We start from the raw sequence: 23,799 nt of genomic DNA on the forward strand, positions 1-23,799 counted from the left end.
GTTGCCATGGCAATGTGAAAATCTGCCCAGAATTTGGCTTCTACATGGCTTCAAAACAACTGCAAATTATGAGAAAACCGTTACTTCTTTTCAAAAACCGAAAACACCGTGACAGACACTGAAGCCAGAAGTTTCTACAGTCTCTATTTTATTCAGATATTCCTTAAAATGAGTGCGTAAGCTCAGTGCGAAGACAGAGTGAGATTCTTTTGAAAAAAAAAGACGATTACATTAGGTGTCAATGAGAGTGAGACAGGTATTGCTGCCGGACTCGGCACCCCCGTTTAAATATTGTGCAGACCCTGCCAGTCAAAGTTACATTTTATGAATCCCAACAACTATGTCTACATTTTCAGAAATAATTATTCGTCTCCTTTTTACGGTTTGGCCGTGAGCTCGAGTTAAAAATAAAAATAAAGGTTATTTTTTTTACTGCTTCACGCACTCTAGCCAACTGACGCTTTCACTCTAACTCTGAAGAAAAAGTGATTTGCACTCCTCCTTTGAGTGCTCACAGTTTGAAAAGTTTACATGTTATGTAAAAACAGTTGATGTGTTTTGGAGAGAGCAGAAGTTTTCCTCCGTTTTATAGTTTGAATCACATTTCTAGGAGAGCTGGGTGACTCCGAAAAAAGGTGAAATTTTGTGGGTTTTTAAAGACAATTCCAATGCATTCCTCTACAGCTGAAATGTACTTCACTGCAGATTAAACAAGTGAATTTTTCAACTGTAAAGTTCAGGTGAGAAACCTGTCCACTGACTCGTTGAATGAGTCACATGATCGCCTGCAACTTCCTCGTTAGTATAGTGGACAGTATCTCCGCCTGTCACGCGGAAGACCGGGGTTCGATTCCCCGACGGGGAGGAACTGACTTTATTTACTTATGTTATTTACTCCACAGACTTATATGCTTCATAGGTCACTAACCAAACGAGCGGCGCTGAGCTAACGTCGACACGACATTGTCAGAAACTTACTGACAAGATGTTTTCATGTCATAACATAATACTATGACGTAAAAACATAATATCACACCCTTCACTAAAAAACATGACCATGTTAATTCATCATTTAGCACGTAATTACACCAAACCGGACTGATAGATCAGTTATTCACGTCACTCAACCAAGGGAATTATTAGCTAGCAGTAACGTCATCGTAAGCGTAGCAAACTGTTTGAACTGAAATCTGGTCAGATTGCAAATTCATCCTGTATTTTCATATTTATCACAAACAAAGTGTCTTACCTTTGATAAATGAGTGTAAAGTGTGTAAAGACTTGTCTTGTCTCCTCCGAGGTTTGCGTGGAATAAAGGTTTAGAGGAATTTTTTTTTTTTTTTTCAAACCAAGAACAGCGCCACCATGTCATAGTGGCCAAACATATATTACACCCGTAGTGGTTTAGCACTACCATAGGGAATGAATGGGAAACGGTTTAGGGCGTTTAGATAAAACCCCGCCTCCGGGCCAATGAGTCACATGACCGCCTGCAACTTCCTCGTTAGTATAGTGGACAGTATCTCCGCCTGTCACGCGGAAGACCGGGGTTCGATTCCCCGACGGGGAGTAACTTACTTTTTTAACTTCTGTGGAAGTAAAAGAAAAAAATCCCTTTATCACAATAATAATAATAATAATAATAATAAAAATAATTGATACCATTGCACTACTTTTTGTCATCCTGAAATATTGCCGCATGAATTGTACTCCACTGCAGATTAAGTGAGAATTAATTTAACTGAGAATAAGTGAGAGTTCAGGTGAGAAACCTGTCTACTGATTCGTTGAATGGGTCACATGACCATCTTTTACATCCTCGTTAGTATAGTGGACAGTATCTCCGCCTGTCACGCGGAAGACCGGGGTTCGATTCCCCGACGGGGAGTATCTGACTTTTTTTTACTTCTGTGGAAGTAAAAATAAAAGGTTCCCTTTACCACATTGATAATATGAAAAAATAAGTGATACTTTTGCATCACTTATTTGTCAGCTTGAAATAATGCCGTATGAAATGTACTTCACTGCAGGGCAAACAAATAAATGTACCGGCTGTAAAATCCAGGTGAGAAACCTGTCCACTGAGTGCGTGAAAGTGTCACATAGATTCTTCCGCCTTCCTCGTTAGTATAGTGGACAGTATCTCCGCCTGTCACGCGGAAGACCGGGGTTCGATTCCCCGACGGGGAGTACTTTTTCAATTCCAGGTGGTAAATCTTTACTATTTAATGTTTCATTGGAACATATTCTGAAAGTCCACAAATAGAGAGAGAGAGAGAGAGAACTCGTGGAAAAAATATTTAGATCTCTTACTTAAGTAAAAGTAGAAAAAACTACACTTTAAAAATACATAATCTCACAAGTCCTGTATTCAAAACCTATGAGGAGTATGGATTTACTAGAGGTAAAATTTTTCATTGTGCAGCCAAAATATTTTTAATATTTAATATACAAATCATACATTTAACATATATATTTTAACATTTCTGAGCCAAATCTCAAAATTTTCCTATGCTGTGATTCTCTCAAATATGCTTCAATGAATCATAACTTTTGTAAATTAAAAACAAAAGCATAAAAATGTTTCTTTCTTTTTTTTTTTTTTTAATACGAAAACACAGCACCTCTTACCTTGGTCCTGACACATCCTACATCAGGGCAGTTAATCTACCCCATTGTAGAGTCTGACTCAGTATTATTGTCTTAATCTCAGGATAATTGTATTTTTGATGTGCATTTAAACCCGATTAATGCTAAAGACTTTATTTCCTGATGAAATAACACACTATTGTTGTACAGTATTACACACATACACAGAGATAAAAAGGGGCTTATGTGAATTTATGTGAAGATTATGTGTGCTGTTCCCAGCTAAAGCCATGAAAATAGCACAGAATCCCTGCAATTAAGATAAGGCAATGTAAAACAACTGCTAGCCATGCAGATACGACCAAATAGGTGCATAAGGAGGGGGGATCAATGGCAATAGAATTACTGATGGCCTAATCTCTGAAAATATTAAATTAACTTTAACAGTTAAAGGAGGAGGAAGGAAATATTCTATATTTCTATTAATGTCAACAGATCCAATTAAAGGACCAAAAATCAACAACGTTTGTCTCTAACTACTTTCTGGCTTCTCTAATCTGTCCCAATGGTTCTTGCCTATGGTGTAAATCTTTGAAAACTATACATTTAGAAAAGGCCCAGTAATTTCTTTTAACAGCTGGGCACTGCAGTTTTTAGTAAACTGCACTCAAACAGGAGTAAATAGAGCATTTGTTGGTTAGACATTAAGGTGCTCTGGAGAATATTAACGGCGGCAGGGCGATGTATGTGGGATTTACTCAAATTAAACTACAGCGCCTGAGTGCAATGTGGATTTGGTTTCAGATAACAACGGGGGAAACGCTATATCAGGCTTTGGCCCGTCTGACAACACCAGCGAGTTAGAGGGATGAATTCACTGACAATGAGTAACGTGTATGTAAAGTTATAACCAGCATTATTCTTTAAAGATATGAACTATCACAGACCTCATTATGAAGACAGTCAATAATAAAAGGAGAATACAGAGAGTATTTAAAACATTTATTGAGTATCATCACAGACTACAAGTGAAAAGGCAGTGTGAATTCGACAGCCAGAAATGGCTCTAACAGGAGGCGCCATGTTGCTGGTCTGAAAACTGTGATTTGGAGGATTCATTCATGAAACTGCTTTGCATCTGGGACACAAGATAAAATCCTTTTTTTTAATTTTTTTCTATTGTTGTCCTGTGTTTGTCGTTTCATATTGTGGCTTACAGAGAAAAGGCAGAAAAGGCACATCTGTATCCGTAAGGTTCTGTCCACAGATGTACTGAGATCTGAGTGCGTTGTACAGAAAACCCTTAATATGTTTATGCATAATTGTACTGTAGACATCTTTCTGAGCTTTTTCTAGAGTCTGTTTAGGAAAAATACAAAGTAATATAAAACATATATTTAAAAAAAAAAAAGCTAGTAAACAGTATCTGTTCCTGTGCAGTACAAATCTAGTGTTTCTTTTTGTTGTTTTTTTAGCCCCATATAAAAGGCTTCATCGTGCGTTCACAATGCTTAGCAACACAATCAACAAATCATCCATCTAGTCACTCCCTGCAGAGCTGAGTGACAGTCTAATTGTTGCCAGTGTTTAAAGTTAACAAGTTTGCCAGTCAGTAAAACACTCTGCAGAATCTAACACGTCATTGTTCTGCTGATGTAATATCGTCTCTCGTTCAGCACGTTACAGCTACACACATCTTTACGCCTCTCTGTGCAGTTTTAAGAAACCACGTGAGGACGTAACGTGCTCTTAAGATAAAGTTAAGTCTGTGTTTTAACGTCAAAGAGAATCTGAGGGCAAAGAGTCTCTATCGTGCATGTGTTCACTGATATCTGGTCAATAAATAACTGTATGACGGTTGCCAGTTCTGCAGGTCATACGAGCCTCTTTTGCATAACCTGCTGCTGTTTTAAGGCCATTATGACTTTTAAAGTACTGTTAGTATTTTTCTTTTGAACACATGGGGCGAGAGAATGTAATTTGGGGTAAAATGTATGAATGCAGTAATGCTGTTGTAACGAGCACGTGCCCTGCCCCCACCCCCTATCTACCCCTAATGAGTGCTTAAAGCTTGCTATGATAACATGATAAATGATATTCATGTGCAACACCAAACACCAGCAGCTAAAATGAAATACACAATGTGGCCTGCGGAAAACTACACGATGCTTCAGCCCCACAGTCGTTCAGCACATGAGCACGCGCGGTTGAAGGAAGTCGCTGGAGGGTCTCGTCCAGGACTTTACTTGACGGCGACTATGGAGGTGTTGTGAATGGACTCCATGACGGCGGCCAGGCGACTGCACAGGTCGTGGGCCTGGTTGACGTGGACTTTGGGTGGGTCTTTAAGCACTACTGTCTCAGTGGAACCGTCCAGAACTCGGGGAAGCAACTCGCCCAGCTTCACCTGTAATGAGTCTGGACACAGAGGAAGAGCAGTAGAAACGGGAGGTTTATTTTAGTGTCTTTTAGTTGAATAGATGAACATTGTTCTTTGGTATTAATAAGGAATTTTCTATTTCTATGTTGGACCTGGATGTTTGAAAGAATTGAAAACTGAAATGTGACTTGTGACTATAAGACGTGCTGATGTGTTTGTATAACTCGTCGTACCGTCCATGTCCTGGCCCAGGCAGCAGCACCAGTGGCTGCGGATGCTCTCCATGGCGTCCCGGTCTTCCTGGGATAAAGCCGAGTCCCGGCTCATCAGGTGAAGGCAGGGGATTACGACCTCATCCATGATGGCGACGCCCTCCTCCACCTTGCTCTCCTCACCGCTGCAGAACAGCCGCGATGCGCTTTCGTTCAACGCCTGCATGGTGGAGGAGGAGGATGGAGAAGAAAGTTACTGTCAAGGTTTCCCTTGCATTTTCTTCAGTGTGTTTTATATTTTTATCTCTTTGCAACACAGTGCAAACTGGGCACACGCACACACACACACACACACACGTCAGATATCCAATCGGCTACCTCATGTCGAGTAGGTAACTGATGCATCTTGATACATACAAGTTAGTGATAAAAACCTGATTTTCCATCCTCTTGTCTTATTGTTCCCTCACTTGGACGTTTAACTTTTGCTCTACAGAACAATGTGTTTGCAGAGTTTGAGGAGGCAGCTTTCACATCTTTCTGGTGTCAGAGGAAACGTCTCTCTCTGCTCTAAATCTGATTTTGATACACGAACATTTGAGCGTAGTTTGACATCACTAGTTAGTTTGGAAGCCAGTCACGGTGCAATGTACAACTTAAAGTCTCCAGTGCATAAAGTAAGACTGGGACTGAAACAGAAGCCGTCTCGTTCAGCAGTTAAACTTTTGTTTTTCTCTTGAACATATTTCTTTTCCACATCATGAAACTTCATTGTTTTCTCAGCTGCTGCTTCAGAGGTATAAAAAAAAAATACTTTACTATATTTACCAAAATGACTGTAGTGGGCGACTTCTGGGAAGAATGTCAGGAAATGTCTGACAAACTGTTTTCAAATCATGACTGCTATGATTCTGATGAGCCCTGAAACTTTCCCTACTGCAGGCCAACACATCTACTTGTTAAGAAATACCAACATTTCTTTTTTAATTTATTGTTTTTCTAACCTTTATACTAGAGGAATAAGCTTAGTGCTCACACAGGAACATTCTGCAGTTCCACACAGCGACGGCCTTACTCACGGTGAGACATTTCCTCCTGTAAACCGCAATAAGAGACGAGTCCACGCCGTGCTTCTCTCCGTTCCTCAGCAGAGTGGCGTTGGTCTCGTACGCATGAGCCAGGTAGTTCAGCGCCTCACGCATCCTGCAGCAAACACACACACACACACACACACACACACACACACACACACACGGCAACAGTCGCCAAATTAATCTTTAACCACTTTTGTTTTTTTATAGTTAAACCAATTTAAAAGTGATTTTAAAAAAAGCAGAACACAGATGTTTTTAATTTGCAAGTCAAACCAAATTCAGTCACAATGTTCTTCACACGTCATTAAATGTGTAAATATGTGGATTTTCAGTCATAAAACATAATAAAAATGATTTCTAACAGTACAGTTGTTTTTTTTAAACACACACACGACGGTCAGGTAGTGCAGCGGTGAGTGTTTGACACCTACTTCCCATGTTGGTAGTGCTCCAGCCCAGTCAGCAGGTAGACAAACACCGTCCTGAACATCCTGTAGTTATCATGCCACTGCTGTGAGAGGGCACACACACAACACACATCAATTACTGCTTCCTCTTTTAAAGAACAAGGCTTGTGATATTCTATATTTTTGTTATTGTTGATGAATCCCATGAAAAGACCAAAACCAACAGTGTGTCAGTTCGTCTCGCAAAAGTTTTAAAAGCACAAAACCCACTCCTGGACAGGTAACTTGAGTGTCAAAAGCAAAAACGTGGTGGACACAGGAAGGCTAAACACATAGCTGCAGATACCTGCACTCAGAGTCTGAACTGCTTCTGTCTGGCCGTCAGTTCAGGGCCCCAAGGGCCAGCCGGAGCATGTATAAGAAGTCTTTTATTCACTATGCCATACAGTCATTGAACACAACATGACTACACCAGGAAACACTCGTTACTTGTCTTGTTATTTTATAAGATTTGTGCTCTTGTATTTATTGATTTAACCCATCTGTTGCTACTTGCTCGTTTACACTATTGTATGTTATATCTTTAATGCCGTGTGTTGTTATGTGGTCTGGTGTCAAGTTTATATTAAAAATTTTGTATTCTTGTTATAACGAATGGTTTAAACCTGCAGTGTGTGATTGCTGCACAGTGCTGCCGTCACTCCAACCGTCTTGTCAAACACTTGTATAAGCACATAGTTCTCATTCCAGCTCGACCAAATGTCATTTAGTCGACACACTCCCTGCAGGAATTCCAACCACGCAGACCCACATACACTCGTTACATTAGAGCCTCTGTCATAGAGTGTAAACAATGAAGAATGTATTCTAGAAAATAAGTCAGCTATCTATCAAGGGCAAAGTGGAGGCATTTCAGAGGTGATTCTTAAAGGCTGCAGACAGTACCAAGTATTCATCCATGTCCATGTCTTCTGGCTTGATGAGGCGCAGCTTGGCTCGGGCTTCCCTCATGATGCTGATGGCCCTGCATGCACATAAAGGACATATGAAGAGATCTTATGCTTCTAAAATACAATTGGGTTTATACAGGAACATTCGCACCAGGGTGCAGATCTCCGGTCTGGACACTAGATGGTGCAATATGCATGCTGTATGCTCTACTGTTTATGAGTAAAGCCGTCTTTCCAGCCACGTTTTACTTTCGTTACTCACATACTTCTGCAGAAAACTGTTGAATATTGTCTGTTTTCTGACAAATCACTTTCATCCTGTTTCCTAATTCTTTCAGCCTCACAACTTGTTTTAATAAAATGTCCAACAACAGAGGTTTCACCTTAATCTCAGGGTTTTTGCTTCATTTTCTTTTATAGTGTCAATTTCATCCAGTATTTTGACAATTTGAAAACTTGATCACATGTAATACACATCACAGGGCCGTTAGTTTGTTTATCTGTGTGCACCTCTCATCGAAGCTCAGGTTGCGGTCCGTAAACTGCTCCAGCAGCGTCCTCTCGATGACGCGCTTGGGTGCCTGGTTCTGGAAGAAATAGACGAGAGCGTGCTGCAGACGAGCATCTTCCTGGGGCGTCGCCTCCTCCTGGGAGAGCTCATACAAGCGGGAATACTCCTCGTGGAAGGCCTGAGGGGAACCGTAGGGGGAATTTTAATATTTCAGTTAGCAAACATGGAACAGCATGAGGACGCATCTCATCTGATTCAACCCTCACAGTGACCAATACACCTCAGAATGTCAAGTACACATAAACAGGTATACTGTGCCTTTGGGCTTCAAGTATGAATTCAAGTATCTTCTCATGTGAAAGAGAGCAAATAGGTTTTTTAAACTTTTCACTGGTAGACAAATGTGTCTGAGTATTTTTTGTGTTTAAAATGTGGGGATTATTCAGATCTATGAGTCAAAAGACGAGCTTAAAACTCTCTTCTTATTATTGACTTTGACCTTCTTTAGCTGTGGAATACCATGGACTATAAAAATTCATGTCTATCATTTAGAGAAAGAAATCTGAAAGGCTAATGGTCCTTCTAATGATTACGATTAATACTGCTAATTGTTAATACAGTGTATGTTACAACCTGCAGTTGAAAATGAAGGAGGAAAGCCCTCAGGGATTCTACTGCAGCCAATAGGAATCTTAAAATATCTTAATGTTTTTGCGTTTGTGACGTGATTCTCATACATATATAAGAAAGGCGTAACTATTTATAACCGCAGATAGAGAATGTTTTACTCCAGAGACTCTTGAATCCAAAGCAGTGACTTTAACGTAGTGTTGATGTGAGGTGCGAGGACCCTCGGAGACCACACCTTGATGAGGCCGGCCTCAGGGCCTTCCTTGTCGAAAGTCTGTCGGGCCTTGGCGATGGCTAGAATGACGCCCTGCATAGCCGGAGTCAGCATCATCTGGGAAATGACACAGCAGTGAAGAAGAGTGGTTACAAAGCAAACAGGTTACTGACAGCTAGAGGCGTAACGGCTCATGTGTTTGTGCCGTCTTTCTGGGGTCGTCCAATTTGAAATCATGGCCAGTTTGCCACGTTTCTGTTCATGAGTTAAATTCATAATTAATTCAATTTTTTAAAATCTTTTTCATGTCTTTTTTTGTGAGTATTGTGTACCGTTACACCCCTACTGTCAATGGCAGATTGAGAACAACAGAACCAAGAAATACCTCCATTATTTAGAATTTGAGTCATATACTAATCACTTATTCCTAATTTTGCTGTATTTTAAATCCAATAACAGTAAAGCCTTCCTAATCTATTCTATTTTATTCTGTTCTTACCCGTATCAAAGTCAAACTATCTAGGAATGAAAACGTTAATAGCGTCTGTGTAACATCTCCGTGTACTGAGCTGCTGCAAGTGTATTGTTTTTCTGTGTCATTGGTGGGAAATTCCACAACAAAGAAAGAAAATAAAACTGCAAAACAGCAAGATTCAAATGTCAAATCTTTCAGCTAAGTCAATATTGTTATTGATTTTATATCTCGTTATGAAATGCACTTACTTCTTCGTTGTATCCATCGGCATCGGCCCTCACCATGATCCTGCCCACGTTGGGGATCTCCACTTCGGAGACCTCGTTCTCAGTCTGTCGCTGTCGAGCCGGGACCTCCACCTCCTCCTGCTGCTGCTGCTGCTGCTGCTGCTCCTCGACTTCCTGATCTGCCGCGTGTTCGGGAGCTTCTCTGGAGGCCTCTGGTTCACCTTCAGCGTCAGCTTCAGCTTCAGCGCTGAGGTTTGCCACCTCTGTGACATCCTTCTCCACATGGAGGTCAGATGGTGCCGGGTCACTGAGCTCTGCTTCGGGGCCAGGAGTCTGACAGAGAGAGATTTAAGGATAAACATTACTATGCCTTTAATCCTTCCATTATCTTTATCAACTCGTCTTCTCCAGCGTTTTGAGCGTCTCGTACCTGCCCCAGCACACTTAACCTACACATCTGAATGCATTATAAAAACCTGTGAGAGATATTAATACATATGGAAACTGTCAGGTCATACACAGTCTACAGCGTGTCTTTTTATTTAAACTCTCTCTCTCTCCCTGGATTACTTGTATCCAGTGAAAGGCCGGTTATTATATGTAGTCAGGCGGTTGATCAGCTGCAGCTCTGTACGGTTGGAGATAAACTCAGGGAGGAATATACACTCACATGTGTCGAATCAATACATCACCAGGACATGAGTGGTAATGCAGTGGTTAGCAGTTATTATCTTAGCTAAGTTGCCGGTTTATTTAATGGGACAGCCTACGATAAACCCTACATTTAAGAATCTTATAATCAGTTTTGTTGACACTGTGCTGGAGGAGCTGATTCAGCTCCACAGTAATTTTACAGGCTGCAGCTTGTTTCTAACAATAACAAATCGATAACAACAAAAACTTTAAATTATAAGGTAAAAATGATTTGATACGTCTCTGAACAAGCTACTGAATACCAAACAATCAGTTGATGTCAGTAATTACTCCTGACCTTCACTCTATCTGTACATTGCTCTACACCCGGCCTGACATTAAGCCAACACTTCCATCACTATGCTAAGTGGTGAAATGAGATCCTTGACCCAGATGTACACACTTTATTTCTGTGGCCTAGAATCTCTGACCCATATTCAACACTGGGGTGTGTGTGTGTGTGTGTGTGTGTGTGTGTGTGTGTGTGTGTGTGTGTGAACACCAGGGCGGGGTGTCACGGACTTGCCCTACCTGACTCTCCAGCTCCTGCTCAGCTGAGGCGGAGCTCTCACTGGGCCCCGGGGTGTCGGTGACTGCTGCACTGCTGCTGTCGTCTGGCTGGCAGCCAGGGCTCTGTGGTGGTGGTGCTGGTGTTAACTCTGATTCTTCTGGGGGCAGAGGAAGACATGACAGAGGCTGAGAATGAACATGCATGACACACATATAATATAATATAATAATTTACTAGAGAATAATCTGTGAAGTTTTGGTTAAAATCCAGGCTATGTGTAGTTTACATTAGTTTACATGCACAGTGGCAATTACAGTCATTACTATATGTTTTTATTTGGAGTGATAGGATGATTGAAAATAACTTAAAGCTTATTAAAACCTCTCCTCGTCACCACTACACACCTTCAGGCTTCTCACTGGGCTTGGGCTGTGGATCCTTCTCAGCTTCTGGTTCTGGTTGTGGCTCTGAAGCAGCTCCCTGGTCCGGCTCTTCAGCGGACGGTCCGGACTGAGGTGCTGGCTCAACAGGCGTTTGCTGTGTATCGTCTGGACCGGGATTCGGGGGCTCTGCGGACGCCGTAGACTCTCCCTGCGGGGCTGCCGTCTGACAGAACTGCTCCTCCCATTCGCTGAGCTCCTGCTGGAACCAGCGGTTGTCCTCGTGGACGTAGCGCCTGAGGATGGGCGGCAGGGAGTCCATGCCGAGCAGCACCTGGCCTGTCTCATCATCTGTGTCTTCTGGGTAGGTGGGAGGTAGTTAGTTAGACCTCATGTGCACATATTGACCATTAAAACCGTTTTTCATAGAAACGACAGCAGAATTAATTAACGTTTACACGGTCCCCAGTCCGTTTATAAGACCGGTTCCTCTTTGCTGTATCACAGTATCGTTCAATGAAACACATACAGTATGTAGATGTACCTGTAATGAGGTTGGGTAGCCTGTCATCAATGTACATCAGGCAGTAAGCACTGGCGTTGGTCATGCCCCCGAACGAGTCTCTCTCCAGCTCATCCCATGATGATTCAGTGATGCTGATGTCATTGTACTTCATCCAGCGCTGGTTGGCGTGGTCGTAGATGTAGGCCCAGTAATGACCCGCTGACGCCTGGCCTTCATGGACGAGCACTGCGTGGAGTCTGTAGGGAACCTGAATAACAGCAGAGCGGCAGAAAGCACTGACTGCATATTGTATAAAATACTGAAACCTACAATATCCAAATATTGAGAGCAGACTGCGCAGCTCTAAATTCACTGCATCTGTTCACATCACATTATTTTCTGTTTCTCCCTGCAGATCAATAAAGGTTCCTCTAATCTCAACCAATGTATTTCTACAGCTGCACATGAAACGTATGTGTCAGAGTGAATTGGGTCAGTGTAAGTCTTACCTGGCAGAGACTGTTGTCTGAGTACATACCCTCGAGCTTTTGACTGAGCCTGTCAATGCTGGCCTTTAGCTCTGACACACACACACACGAATAAAAACCCAGAAGAAAAACAAAGGAATGAATACAGTGCACCTACAGACATGAATTACTTTGGCCCTCTTTTTATTCTTCTACCTATTATTGGAGTTTCTCCAACTGGGATTCAAGTCAGGGGAACATGACTCAACTTAACAATTCACATTTTCTGTAATTTATTGTCTGGGATGAGCATGAGTCACAGTCAGCTGAGAGGCATGGAAACACTGAGGTCTATTTTAGTGCAGGTGTGCAGCAGTGCAGCAGCGAAGTGGCATTTTGCTACGGCACACTAGAGGTTATTTATAATTATATAGCAGGTATTTATAAACCAGGTATTTTGGTGGAACAAAGTGGGAGAAGAAGCGCACTAAAGGATGAGCCTTTGGCAAATTGTTTTCATTTCATTGTCAAGATTAACCACATTCTGCACGACTGCATTGCATGTAAACACAGCTGTATATCATTTTTAATAACAATTAAATAGCTAATTAAATTACTAATTAACCAAAAAAGACGAATTAAATAAATAACAATAAAGTCAGTGTAAGGTTAATGTATATTGCTTGCTTTAATTTACTATAATTCGCTTTCAATTCTGAAATATATTATCCAAACAGAAGCACAGAATCACACTGATTTGCACTGAACTCATGATGGACTTTTATTTTGAAATATTACAAGAGACTTGCTGTGCATTGTGGGATAGGGAACCCTCAGTAGTAAACAACAGTTAGTGTGAAGCACACGTGCTCGAGGTCAGAGCTTTGTTTGATTAAAAAACTGCTCTTACAAAGCAAAGTTAATCTGACTGTATATGAAAACCGTGTTAAAAGCAACGTTAGTCTGTATATTATGAGTATTTGCATAAGCATACCATTGATATCATTCTCTACTTCAGTCCTCCAGCGCTGGAGGCAGGTCTTCACAAAGTGGAGCTCTTCCTCAGTGATGCTGTGTGGCGCTGGGTGCGGCGGACAGTCGACTGGGTGTCTGCACTGGGTGAACGGCTTGTATATGGGGGTCCGCTGGCAACTGGAAACACTGGAAACCAGGCCCTCGGGTGAATCTGTGTCTTCAGGAGCACTGAGGGCGGCAAGAACAGCATTTTGGGATCCAGGATTTAATATGAGAGAAACAAAACGTAATGAAGGTGCATGTGCGATGTGGACTATCATCTGCACAGTCTGTGAAGTCTGTTGACAATATATTATTCTGTGTACTCCACCTGTTGTCTTTGGAGTTGGGCTCACTGAGGCCGTTGCTCGCAGGAGTCGGTGAAGACGCAGCGAGTCTCAGGTCTTCAGCTGGGGAAACGCTTGAGGGTTTGGTGGTGGCGAACTCCAACACAAACTGCAGCATGTCCGCCAGAGGATACTTGGTCGGTCCTGAGCCGTAGTTCTTGTAGCTGCGAATGGAGACGTGAGACGATTAGTCCGAGACTGGTTCCCACGTTCGTGAGTTTTAAAGTCGGATCTCAGCTTTAACAGGTGACCTACCATTCAAATTTCTGTTGGAGGACTGCAAGTTGCTCCTTGAGTTTTTTCACCTCTCCTCTCCTCTCATTGGTCTGTTCTATGTTTTTGTGGAGATATCTGTGCACGAAAAATCAGGTAATACCTAATAATTGATCAGTGTTGAAACATTTCAAACATTGTTTTAACGTGTGATCCAAGACGCGGACGTCACCACATTCACTCTGTGATTGTGTTATCTGCACAAAGCTCACCTGTCCATGTAAATGATTTGTGGGAACTCCAGTTTCTTGTGTATCTTCTCGGGACGACCGAGCTGGGTGTTGAATTCAAATCTGGACAGTTCAAATGTCAGAACTGGTGGCAACGTTTTGAACCATCTCTGCAACCAGGAGGAAACGCAAACAAACAAAGTCTGAGCACAGCATCAAACTGCACAAACACTGGAGGAAAAAAGACAAAAGCAGGTAGAAAATTCTCAGATGTCAGATGATAAAGCTGTTCACCTCGCGGCCAGATGTAACGCCGTGATCTGAATGCAGCGATTCAATCTCTTTCTCAACCATGGCGCCTTCTAGGCATTCATCCAGGTTGTTGAAGCCGTTGACTTGAAGGGGGTACTGGCCGAACTGCTCAGTGTTACATAACGTCTTACCTAAACAGAATCGCATAAATGTGAGTGACTGGGAAGAGAATTGACATTGATTATCGATTAGCGTCACAAAAAACCACACCTTCATGTCTTCGTTCTGTCACAAAGGTGCCGTAGAAAAGCTGCACCATGGGGTTGTGCTGTTTGTCTTCAGCGCTGCTAAAAGTGAAACATGACGAAACATGTTTATGTCATTTAACAGAACAGAAAACCAATGAAGAAGAATCGTCATTAACCATGGATGAACTGTAACTTACTTTCCACTGGCAGCCAGCTGAAATGCATCCTCCAGCCAGTCGAGGAGTTTGTGGGAAAACTCACTGACATCCTGAAACGAAGACATCAGAAAATAAAGTTAGTTCATTCTCTCTTGTTCTTTCTCTTCTCTGCGAGGCAAGTTTATTTACACAGCACCAATCAGACATGAGGAAACTCAAAGTGCTTTACAGAGGCATGGAAATACATTAAAAACAGAACATTAAGATCAAGACAATCACTAAAAACTAATTTGAATAAATAAAAAAATCTTAATCGGGTAGGAAACCACCGTTTTTGAGATTGCACAGGTGTATGACCAATTGTTTAACGCATGACCGCAGCTCCACACTAAGGCCACGTGATGACAACTGAGCTGTCTCCATGGCAACTGAGCAGACTCCATTTGCTGAGAAGGACTGCGAGCAAGTGAGATTAAACGCAAATTACACACTGCACACCCCAGCTGAGAGGCAGTTAAAAAAAACAAAACAATAGATAAATAAAATCTTTTTTTAAAAAGCATCATTAGAGAGATGACAGGGAATGAGGGAGAGAGAAACTGGGGACTTTTCTGTTTGTGGTCAGTGTCTTAAACCCTAACCTGCAGATGTGGTAGCTCAAGAACCAGAGTTAAGACACTATTTATCCTCCTGACACACAAATAAAAGCCTCAGTTCTTTATTAGAGAGAAGGAAAAAAATTGAGTGGAGGGGAGGAAATCACAAGAGCGAGAAAGTGGAGACCATCAAAGAAAAACTAAACAGAAACAGAAATAACTTTATTACAAGGTCTGTATTTCATTCTGTTTAATTATCAGATTAAAGAAACTCAGAGCAACACTGAAGCTTATGGTCACCAGAGAGCTGAAGTGTCCAACAGGCCTCTGGGTAAGAACAAGTGGACCTTGAGTTAACATGTTTTGGTAAAAGATGAAAACTGTGTGTGTGTGTGTGTGTGTGTGTGTGTGTGTGTGTGTGTTGTACCTGTTGGGCCTCGTTGGTCCTGAAGGCATCTCTGAGTAACTCCACTGCAGCAGAGGGATCTACAAACCTGCGGGTGGAGCCGACCATGAGGGCGAACAGGCAGCGCAGCTCCTGCATGAAAGCTATGTTCCTCTTGTCCTATTAACACACACTCAGAGTCACTCTTCTTCCCCGAGGTTATGTTTATATTACAAAAAATATCTCAACAGCTTGTGTGTAATCAGTGAAAAATGAATCTGTATGAATAACAAACAAGCAAACAAAAGGTCTTTCTGCTGGGAATGGCATTGACAGAGCAACCCACTGTTGTGTGAAGGAATCCTTGTACGTGCTGGTGACAGGAGTTTACTCACAGAGTGGCTCTTACACTTCTCCAGGATTCGCTCAGACAGATGGTAGTTGAGAACCAGCCTCCTGAACACAGGCAGGTGGAACAATGACTGCAACAAGACAACAGCACAACAAGGAGCATTAATCCGGCCTCCCGAGGTCAAGGTCAGACGCTGGGAAATCAAGATTATCAAGGCCTGGCGCTGTAGTGGTGGTCTAACTTGGAATGATCATAAAAGGAAACACGGACAGATGTGAAGCACGTTCCTTGATCAGAATGAAATATGGTTCTCTGTGCATCAGCTAATGTTTCGTCAGTTATATTTAGCTACTTAGCGTAACACATTTGGAGCAGACAAACTTCCATTTAACTGAGCAATATGCAAAAACATCCACAATGCTTCACTTATCTGATTTTTTGCACTTTGGATATTTGCACTTGGCCATATTGTGATTTCATTAATATTTTGATTAATCATTTAACCCTTTAACACATGGATTTAGGTTAAAATAAACATGAGGTTTTGCAGTTCCTCCTGCAGGCTCCCAGCTAAAAGAAGTTTGAGGTTCTTGTTAATCTTGTAAATGTCTAAAGTTATGAGGTTAAAATGGTTCATATGATGGATTTTACTATTATTATCTTTGCACAGTGGAGAGCCTTATTATTTCACATGTCAAAGTTCAGTCAGATTGAAGTGAACAAAGTGGGACGACTTCATGATCAGAAGTGAATGTCTCACCTCTTTTCTTTTTTTTTGTGAAATGGGTGAAGCACAAATTTCAGTCTGCACTTTAAAATCTAATATTTCATTGATAAGAGGTGAAAGTAATCTTAATACAAAAAATTGGTTGTAAAAATTTTAGGAGTTGGAGGATTTTTCCATTAGTTTTGATAAAGTCACAGGTTTTTATTAGATATTAGACGCAGTGCAGCTTTAGGCCCTCAGCACTGACTTCACTACTCAGCTGTGCTGCTTGCCGCTTTATCAAAGTCATCCCTGTGAGTTACTAAATTATCTGACATATTCAAAATTGTCTCCAAGAACTAATAAAATAAAATCTTTCCTCTGCCTTTATGGAGATAAGACAGGAGGAAGGAAGTTTTGCATTCATTTCTGAATTTCAATCTTGTTCTGCGTCAATCTTCTCAAGAACACAGCTTGATTCTTTGGTCAAATTAAATATTTTTTTATTTTAGTTTACACATAACAGCCAAGCACAAACACGACGCCACTTTGTTATTCCACGCTTGTGTTTCCCATGATAAACTAAATGCATTAATACCAGTCAGTTAGTCTTATGTGTCATGTGTGGCGGCGAGTGGAGCTCCTGAGCACTTATGAATATCTAGATACATATTTCCCTCTGAGTGGGAAATTCAATTACAGCTTATCTCAGCTTTACTGTAATTTATACCACAAAAGGATAATAGAGGGATAATGAACAGACAATTGAATCATGTGGTCACTCGGCCTCGATCTGATAGCGTAATCACTTCTTTTTTTGTTTTTTCTAGGGGAGACTGCTTTATCAAGAGTCGGGCTGTGTTGACTCTACAATAGGAAATTCATCTGTAACAAACAGTATCAACAGCAGAGAATAACAAAACAAAAAGGGGGCATCATCTGAGTACAATTGGTATTCAGACAACACCGCCTCATTTTCTCATTTCTAGTTGCAGATAATAACCCCTCTCCTTCGGGGGGTTTGACTTCTAAATCGATGTAGAAGCATCTGAGTTCAACAGAGACAAACAATCACCGTCTCTTTGCCGTCCATTTCGGGGCTCAGACTAGGAAGTCCGCCGCTCGCTCCATCATCACTCGCTATTTAATCATCCACACGGCCTGTGCATCTCAATGAGGGCTCGGGTTTCCACCGAGCCACCTGATAGGCCTGACTAAACTCAGTCAGGAATGGACTCGTAATAGAATTAGCAGCTCAGAGAAATACAGCATGTTCTCATTGAACAGGAAGATGCCCACACATTTTTTTTTTTTGTTTTTGCTTCTGATGTTTAATTCTATTTGCCCGGCATACAAGCTGATGAAAAGGCGAGATTCAAAGCTCAAATCTCTTTGAAGTCGCGGTGTTCCTGCTGTCACTTTAAAAGCACGGTCGATACTGAGCTCACAGGGGACACAATTTTGAACCAGGTCACAGAAAAAAATACAAAAAAACAGATCACTAAATATTAAACCGTGCTTGTGTGTGTGTGTGTGTGTGTGTGTGTGTGCTAATTTTACAGGTTATAGCGATTGGTGAGAGCCAAAAAGACAGTTGCTACCTGAATATGTGGCTGGACACCTCTGAGAGACTAAAGTTAGAAATCTGGGAAGGCAAACAAGTCTATAAGCGTTTGTTGAGCCAAGTGAGAGCGCTAATTTAAGTCTGTTAGAACAGGTGGGCACTTACAAGGAGCTTAGTGCACTTCCCAGACTGTTTGCTATAGGTGTGCACAGTAGTAGCTGTATTATGAATTTCATACTTTTTTTTGCACAGAGGCAAGAGAAAAGGAAAAAAGGAAAGCAAGCAGACGTACCGTGTTGTTTCCTTATGCATGTGTGAAAACATACTACAGCAGATATAAACTTAACAAATTAACTATAAAAAGCTTTCACTGATGTTGAACGCTTTGTTCTGTAAGTAAACATTTACTGTAATCTAGATTCAAACAAGCTTCAAGTTTCCACTGCCACAAACACACTTATATCATTTCTTACAGTCATTTTTCCATATAACTTTTAAATAACTAAAACTTATTTTAAGCTTATTTTCTAAATATATACAGTAAACCAAACTTTGAAAATAATTCTACAAAGTCCCTTTCTTGTGGATAGTTAATTATAAATGAATATTATTATTAATTGAACAATGCCAGTATAAGATTTGTTTAGTAAATCGTTTGGCAGAAATGTTAATTAACCTATTTCACACTTACTACATGTCACACATTTACCTAAGTTTGTAAACAAATGCATGTAAGTATTGTTTTCTGTCTGCACCACAATGTCCTTGTTTTAGTTGGTTGTTTATCATGTGTTTTTAGAAGGAAGAGGGGAACCGTGGGTAGTATCTGACCAACCGCAGCTGACAAACAGTTTCTTGTAACCAGTCAGAGTGATTCCCACCTGGCCCTGCTCATTCTCACCTGTATGACGGCACTGAACCAGCAGGTGTTTCCCACGTTGCGAATGCCAACAGGCCAGTCGTCCTGACGGATCCAGTCTGCAGGGCTGCACATCTCATTCTGGGCTTCGCATCTTTTCCTTTTCATCCTTGCTGCATTCTCCTCCGCGCTGGCCTCCAGAGCCCTGTACAACATCACATTACCCATTTGAAAGCACTGATTTGACAACTCTATTAAACACAGGTTGACTTAGTTAGATTATCTGTCCTCTGCATAGGCTGTATAATAAAACCTTTGTGTGTTAAATCTGACTGAAATCAGCACAGCTCATTCATTTTGTAGGTATTTGGTCATAAATCAAAGTAATTCTGTTTGGACATTTCACTCTGAACCTTTTGGTGGCGCCACAAGAAGAATCAGAGGTTCAGCAAAGTCATTACATTTTCTACTTGCATCTGTTGTTCTGTGTGTTTTTGTTAAGCATGGACTGTCAGTTGTAGGCAGTGACCTTTGCTGAAAGTCTTGTCTACTGTATGTAATAATAATAATAATAATGATTTTGTTTATAATGTAGGCAGTTTGTGAGCCAGAGAAGAAGAAAACTCACAAGACTCCAGAATCACCGTTTTTAAAAAGGTCATCAGATTTTCCTGTACCTGTGGAATTCCCTCTCCTCCTCCTCGGCATTGTGGGACTCCTGCAGGCTGAGCTCTATGGCGGTCTGCAGTTCGTCTTTACGAATCCCTGAGGAAACAGACAACAGGGTGACAGAGGGGATCCCACAGTTCTGGTTTTAATATCATTTTCATATTTGACACTAAACTGAATGCATCCAGCCCGTTTCGTCCCTCGCTGTACCTTTTTGGCCCTCCCAGGCTTCCTCAGAAGTCTTTAACTCCTGCGGTTCTCCGGGATCCTGAACCTCCGCGGTCTGTGTTGTTAGCAGTCCAACAGCATGTCCAATGTCACCCTGACTGGCCTTAAAGGGAAGAGATAAGGAAATGATAAGGGCAGATAGGCAGCACGTGCCTCTCCCAAATGTGTGAGCTCCTGCTGTCTCTCTGTCTGCCCCTGGTACAACACCAGGTTGGATGATGTCTGCACCGCAGTCAGCCAGTCTGTTTATTGCACTCTTTGTCAATTATCACTTTTATGAGGTTCCTATTAACAAGCTCCCAGGGATTTTTTAGACTGCAGTTCTGTTTGAAAACATAAGCACTGTGCTGGGGTGGAAATTTGGCACCCTGGGGGAGCTTTGAATGTAATCAAAGACGGTTGACATTAATTACACTTTAAGAACAGCTTCAAGTGTGGCTCTAGAAATGGATTGCCATGGTATCTTGTGCAGATGTAAATTTTCCTCCGCAGGATAAATCTCAAAATACTCAAATGCTCATGACATCATAAACCCGGTAGATGGATGTATACTGTAGGTCACCGAAGAACCATCATCTGGACAGTTTTTACATTTAATTAACCAAGATTGTCGAGACTCAAAAAGAAAGTGAACATCAACTTTTTATCAATTTTGTCATTAAGCTTTCATCTCTAGAGTCTCACAGCATCTCTAGTGCGACTGGAGTCTCTTAGGTATGCTTTAAATTAAATTTCTTAATCAAGCAATATTTTTGAAGTAAATATTCATTGAAACGCCTCGAAGAAATCTTCACTTCAATAACTTCACTGCTGTTTGCAGGAACTGAAATCATATCATCGAAGGGGAATAGAGGAGAAGTTTGACTACTGATGTATTTTACATATTAACTTCTTTTTACAACTCAACCAGGACAAATCTAAAATTTCAATCATTTGTTCTAAAGCTCAGAGAGAGAAATTGGTGATGAAGTCCCGACATTGGTTTACTGTCAGCTTCTGTATTAATTTTGAAATTCTTTTACTCTGGCAAAATCAACTTGTTCTACAGACAAAATGAAGATACGATTATCAATTGTGATCCGTGATGGTGTCTTATAACTTACATTCAAGGCTTTGTAGAGAATCTGTGGATCCTGGATGCCAGTGATCTCCCTCAGCTGGTTGATCAGCATTTCGCTCTGCTGAGGGAAAGGATTGGACACAGGGAAAAGAAGCTTGAGATCCTTCTAGGTGACATTTCCTTTGTGGCGCTCACATAGTTTGGGTTAGTCATGGACAGTTCTACCTATTTTCTTCCACTGCCCGTCCATAAAAAGTAGATTTATTATTTTAAATTTTCAAACTAGCCTGTGTAATACATGACCGGAGGAGACCTGACGATAAAAGTAGGCCTCATCCATAGCTTGGGCTGACACAACATGGGGTATATATGGAGCTGAAGGACAAATGCCCAAATGCCAACCTGTTGAAGTTGGGTCAGGAAAAATTCAGTGGGTTTAATAAGCAGCATTAAAGGAATAGTTCCACATTTTGGGAAATTCACTTATTTGCTTTTCACAGTGGGTTAATCATACCGGCATATATGAGAACCGATTGCCAAGCAAACAGCAAAGACTACAGGACATTAGGTTCAGGTTCATGTTACTGATCCCAGCCAAGAAATAGTCTGACACCATTACATTACAAATTGATGTTTTTGTAAAGATTAAACAAACGAGATATACAGTGTTAATTTGTGAGCTTCAGAGGTGCTGGTAGGTCGATTTCTGTTACTGTTGTGGGACAGAGCCAGGATCTGTGGGCTCCTGTTTCCAGTCCTTGTGCCAGGCTAAGTTAGCTGGGGGTGGCCTCATATTTACTGTACTGACATGAGGTATAAATCTTTCCACTTCACTTGCTGTAAATATGCAAATATGTGTACTTCCCAAAATGTTTAATTATTCCTTCAATGCAGTTATTTATGATTAGAACAAAGGTTTTATCCATGAATGCTCATCTGGATTTGACAAGCGTATCCTTTCTGGGGGAGACATGTTGAATAAACCATTTTATCCTGCTATTGCCTTTAAACTAAAATACAGAAATGTACTGCGATCAGCTGTGCGCCACCTCACCAAACATGAACTCTCACAGGGCGTCGTATGTTTTGACCTCATAGACACAAGAAAGAAATAACATGAGTCTGCTGAGTGAGAGGCGCTATATAAAGCCTGCTACCCCAACAGCAGGTGGACATGTCAGGGTATCTTTCTGACACACATACACACACAGGAAACCAAGAGCAGGCTGACCAGACTTATATGGAGTCCAGGGGCTATCTGAGACCCTGTCGGTTAGCCTCTATTTTAGGCTGCTGACATGGATAGCACAGGCTTCTGTTTATCATTCCACTCACCATGCCACCAGACCTGAGTGACAAAGGCACTGGGTGTCTCTCACTCACTCTCTCTCCCTCTAACACACACACACACACACACACACACACACACACACACACACACACACACACACACCTCCTGTCAATACCAAACAGAAAACAGATGCAAACAAATATGATTTTTCAAACACCACAGAAGTTATACTGAATGTAAACCCTTACCATCTGTATATAACTACATTAAAGGCTTGGCTTTGCGTAATAAATGGGTGGCTGGAATAGTTAATTAAGAAGGCCTGCTGGCTGTTGGATGGATACAGAGCCAAGTACTGATTTAAGTCTAAATGTTACACTCTAGAATAACATCTAAACAGAAATGAAATGTTTTACAGCCTGTAGGCAATCTGTAGAATATATATATATATATATAAATAAATAAATCCATTAATACATCTATGTATCAAGCATTTTTTTAGTCATATTAACTGCTTTAGTTACTTATTTTAAAAGCCAAATGAAGCAATTTAGAAAAGAAGCTAAGCTTTAAGATAGTCCACTGCTAGCTAAACCTGCTAGCTTGTGTTTAAATTAAATAACAGCGGTTTGGTGTATTTCATGTCAGCCAAAGTGTTTGCTAAAAATGATTAAAGTTGTTTTTTCTACACTGTTTTACATAAAACAATATAAAATTCAACTTTAAAACTCCGTATTTTTAAAGGCAGATTCGGGCTTTAGGATTCAGTCCACACACGCTCAACGGCTGGGTTAGTGGTTAACGTTAGTTCTTCAGGCATTCCGACGCAAACATGTCACTTTAACGTTAATAACGGCCCCATCGTCCTTTGCGCTCACCGAGTTCGTTGAGTTTTCTCCATTTTCAGTCTGTTCAGTTTTCATTGCAGATTAAAAAAAAAATAAATAAAATAAACCCTGAATTTTGTTCCTGTTTTCCCCCAAATGTTCTCTCAGCCCTGACACCGAGTCACACCAGCTCCATCTGTCAAGCGCCACAGCGACCAGCCAGCGGGCGCGCGCTCACCTGTCAAAAGACACGCGCGTGCACGAGAACGATCGCTGACATTAACGCGCGCGCTCTCGCGGCATTTCCTCACGTAATACAACACGTCCAGTGTCTGAGACAGAGTTGAACTATTTCAACCCTCACCCAAATTACTTTACATCATGTCTCTGTACTGTAAGGTGATTTCAGCTTATACTTACTTTTTTTTCCTGATTCATAACTGTTATAGAAGTAATAATAATTATTGGTTTGGTAGTCTAATTTACAAATGATCTGCTGATTAAAAAACAAACAAACAAAAAAACAATTTTCAATATGAGTTTGAGAAGTTTATT

General features: G+C 41.2%; 1 protein-coding gene and 4 non-coding genes across 9 annotated transcripts; 4 read left to right on the forward strand and 1 right to left on the reverse strand.

The window, feature by feature from the left end:
- The first annotated feature begins 793 nt into the window (after positions 1-793).
- trnad-guc (transfer RNA aspartic acid (anticodon GUC)) lies at positions 794-865 on the forward strand. The gene has a single exon. It is a non-coding gene; the product is annotated as a tRNA-Asp (tRNA).
- A 633-nt stretch (positions 866-1,498) lies between these two features.
- On the forward strand, positions 1,499-1,570 carry trnad-guc (transfer RNA aspartic acid (anticodon GUC)). Its single transcript has one exon. It is a non-coding gene; the product is annotated as a tRNA-Asp (tRNA).
- A 246-nt stretch (positions 1,571-1,816) lies between these two features.
- On the forward strand, positions 1,817-1,888 carry trnad-guc (transfer RNA aspartic acid (anticodon GUC)). Its single transcript has one exon. It is a non-coding gene; the product is annotated as a tRNA-Asp (tRNA).
- A 230-nt stretch (positions 1,889-2,118) lies between these two features.
- Positions 2,119-2,190, forward strand: trnad-guc (transfer RNA aspartic acid (anticodon GUC)). The gene has a single exon. It is a non-coding gene; the product is annotated as a tRNA-Asp (tRNA).
- Positions 2,191-3,576: 1,386 nt separating this feature from the next.
- On the reverse strand, positions 3,577-23,466 carry usp28 (ubiquitin specific peptidase 28). Of its 5 annotated transcripts, none has more exons than XM_023407673.2 (26): positions 23,296-23,466; positions 21,170-21,244; positions 20,049-20,169; positions 19,847-19,934; positions 19,212-19,374; positions 16,084-16,170; positions 15,731-15,868; positions 14,747-14,817; positions 14,572-14,648; positions 14,344-14,492; positions 14,092-14,219; positions 13,862-13,957; positions 13,591-13,770; positions 13,240-13,448; positions 12,288-12,358; positions 11,818-12,046; positions 11,298-11,633; positions 10,914-11,050; positions 9,711-10,022; positions 9,009-9,104; positions 8,143-8,321; positions 7,628-7,706; positions 6,707-6,786; positions 6,261-6,384; positions 5,203-5,401; positions 3,577-5,007 (listed from the first exon to the last, which is right to left on the reverse strand). In XM_023407673.2, exons 1-26 carry the CDS (start codon positions 23,338-23,340, stop codon positions 4,832-4,834), a joined length of 3,645 nt encoding a protein of 1,214 aa, XP_023263441.1. In that variant the 5' UTR covers positions 23,341-23,466; the 3' UTR covers positions 3,577-4,831. The 5 variants fall into 5 exon arrangements, with proteins under 5 accessions (XP_023263441.1, XP_087030486.1, XP_023263442.1 ...); XM_087174360.1 differs by having other exon boundaries at positions 14,572-14,645; positions 21,170-21,247; XM_023407674.2 differs by having other exon boundaries at positions 11,298-11,630; positions 21,170-21,247.
- Between the last annotated feature and the right edge of the window lie 333 nt (positions 23,467-23,799).

Source organism: Seriola lalandi, unplaced genomic scaffold (genome assembly GCF_002814215.2).
Source record: "Seriola lalandi dorsalis isolate HSWRI2012SDOR001 ecotype SW California unplaced genomic scaffold, Sedor1 jcf7180002054343, whole genome shotgun sequence".
In the NCBI taxonomy this organism is placed as follows: domain Eukaryota; kingdom Metazoa; phylum Chordata; class Actinopteri; order Carangiformes; family Carangidae; genus Seriola; species Seriola lalandi.

What these genes read in the sequence shown, in the direction of transcription:
- usp28 (XM_023407672.2), bottom strand. Translation starts at nt 23,340, where the DNA reads ATGAAAACTGAACAGACTGAAAATGGAGAAAACTCAACGAACTCG. An exon ending in GAGGAGAGGGAATTCCACAG is followed by an intron (nt 19,375 to 19,846) that starts GTACAGGAAAAT and finishes GATGTTGTACAG; the next exon opens with GGCTCTGGAGGCCAGCGCGG. An exon ending in CAAATCATTTACATGGACAG is followed by an intron (nt 13,958 to 14,091) that starts GTGAGCTTTGTG and finishes TTTCGTGCACAG; the next exon opens with ATATCTCCACAAAAACATAG.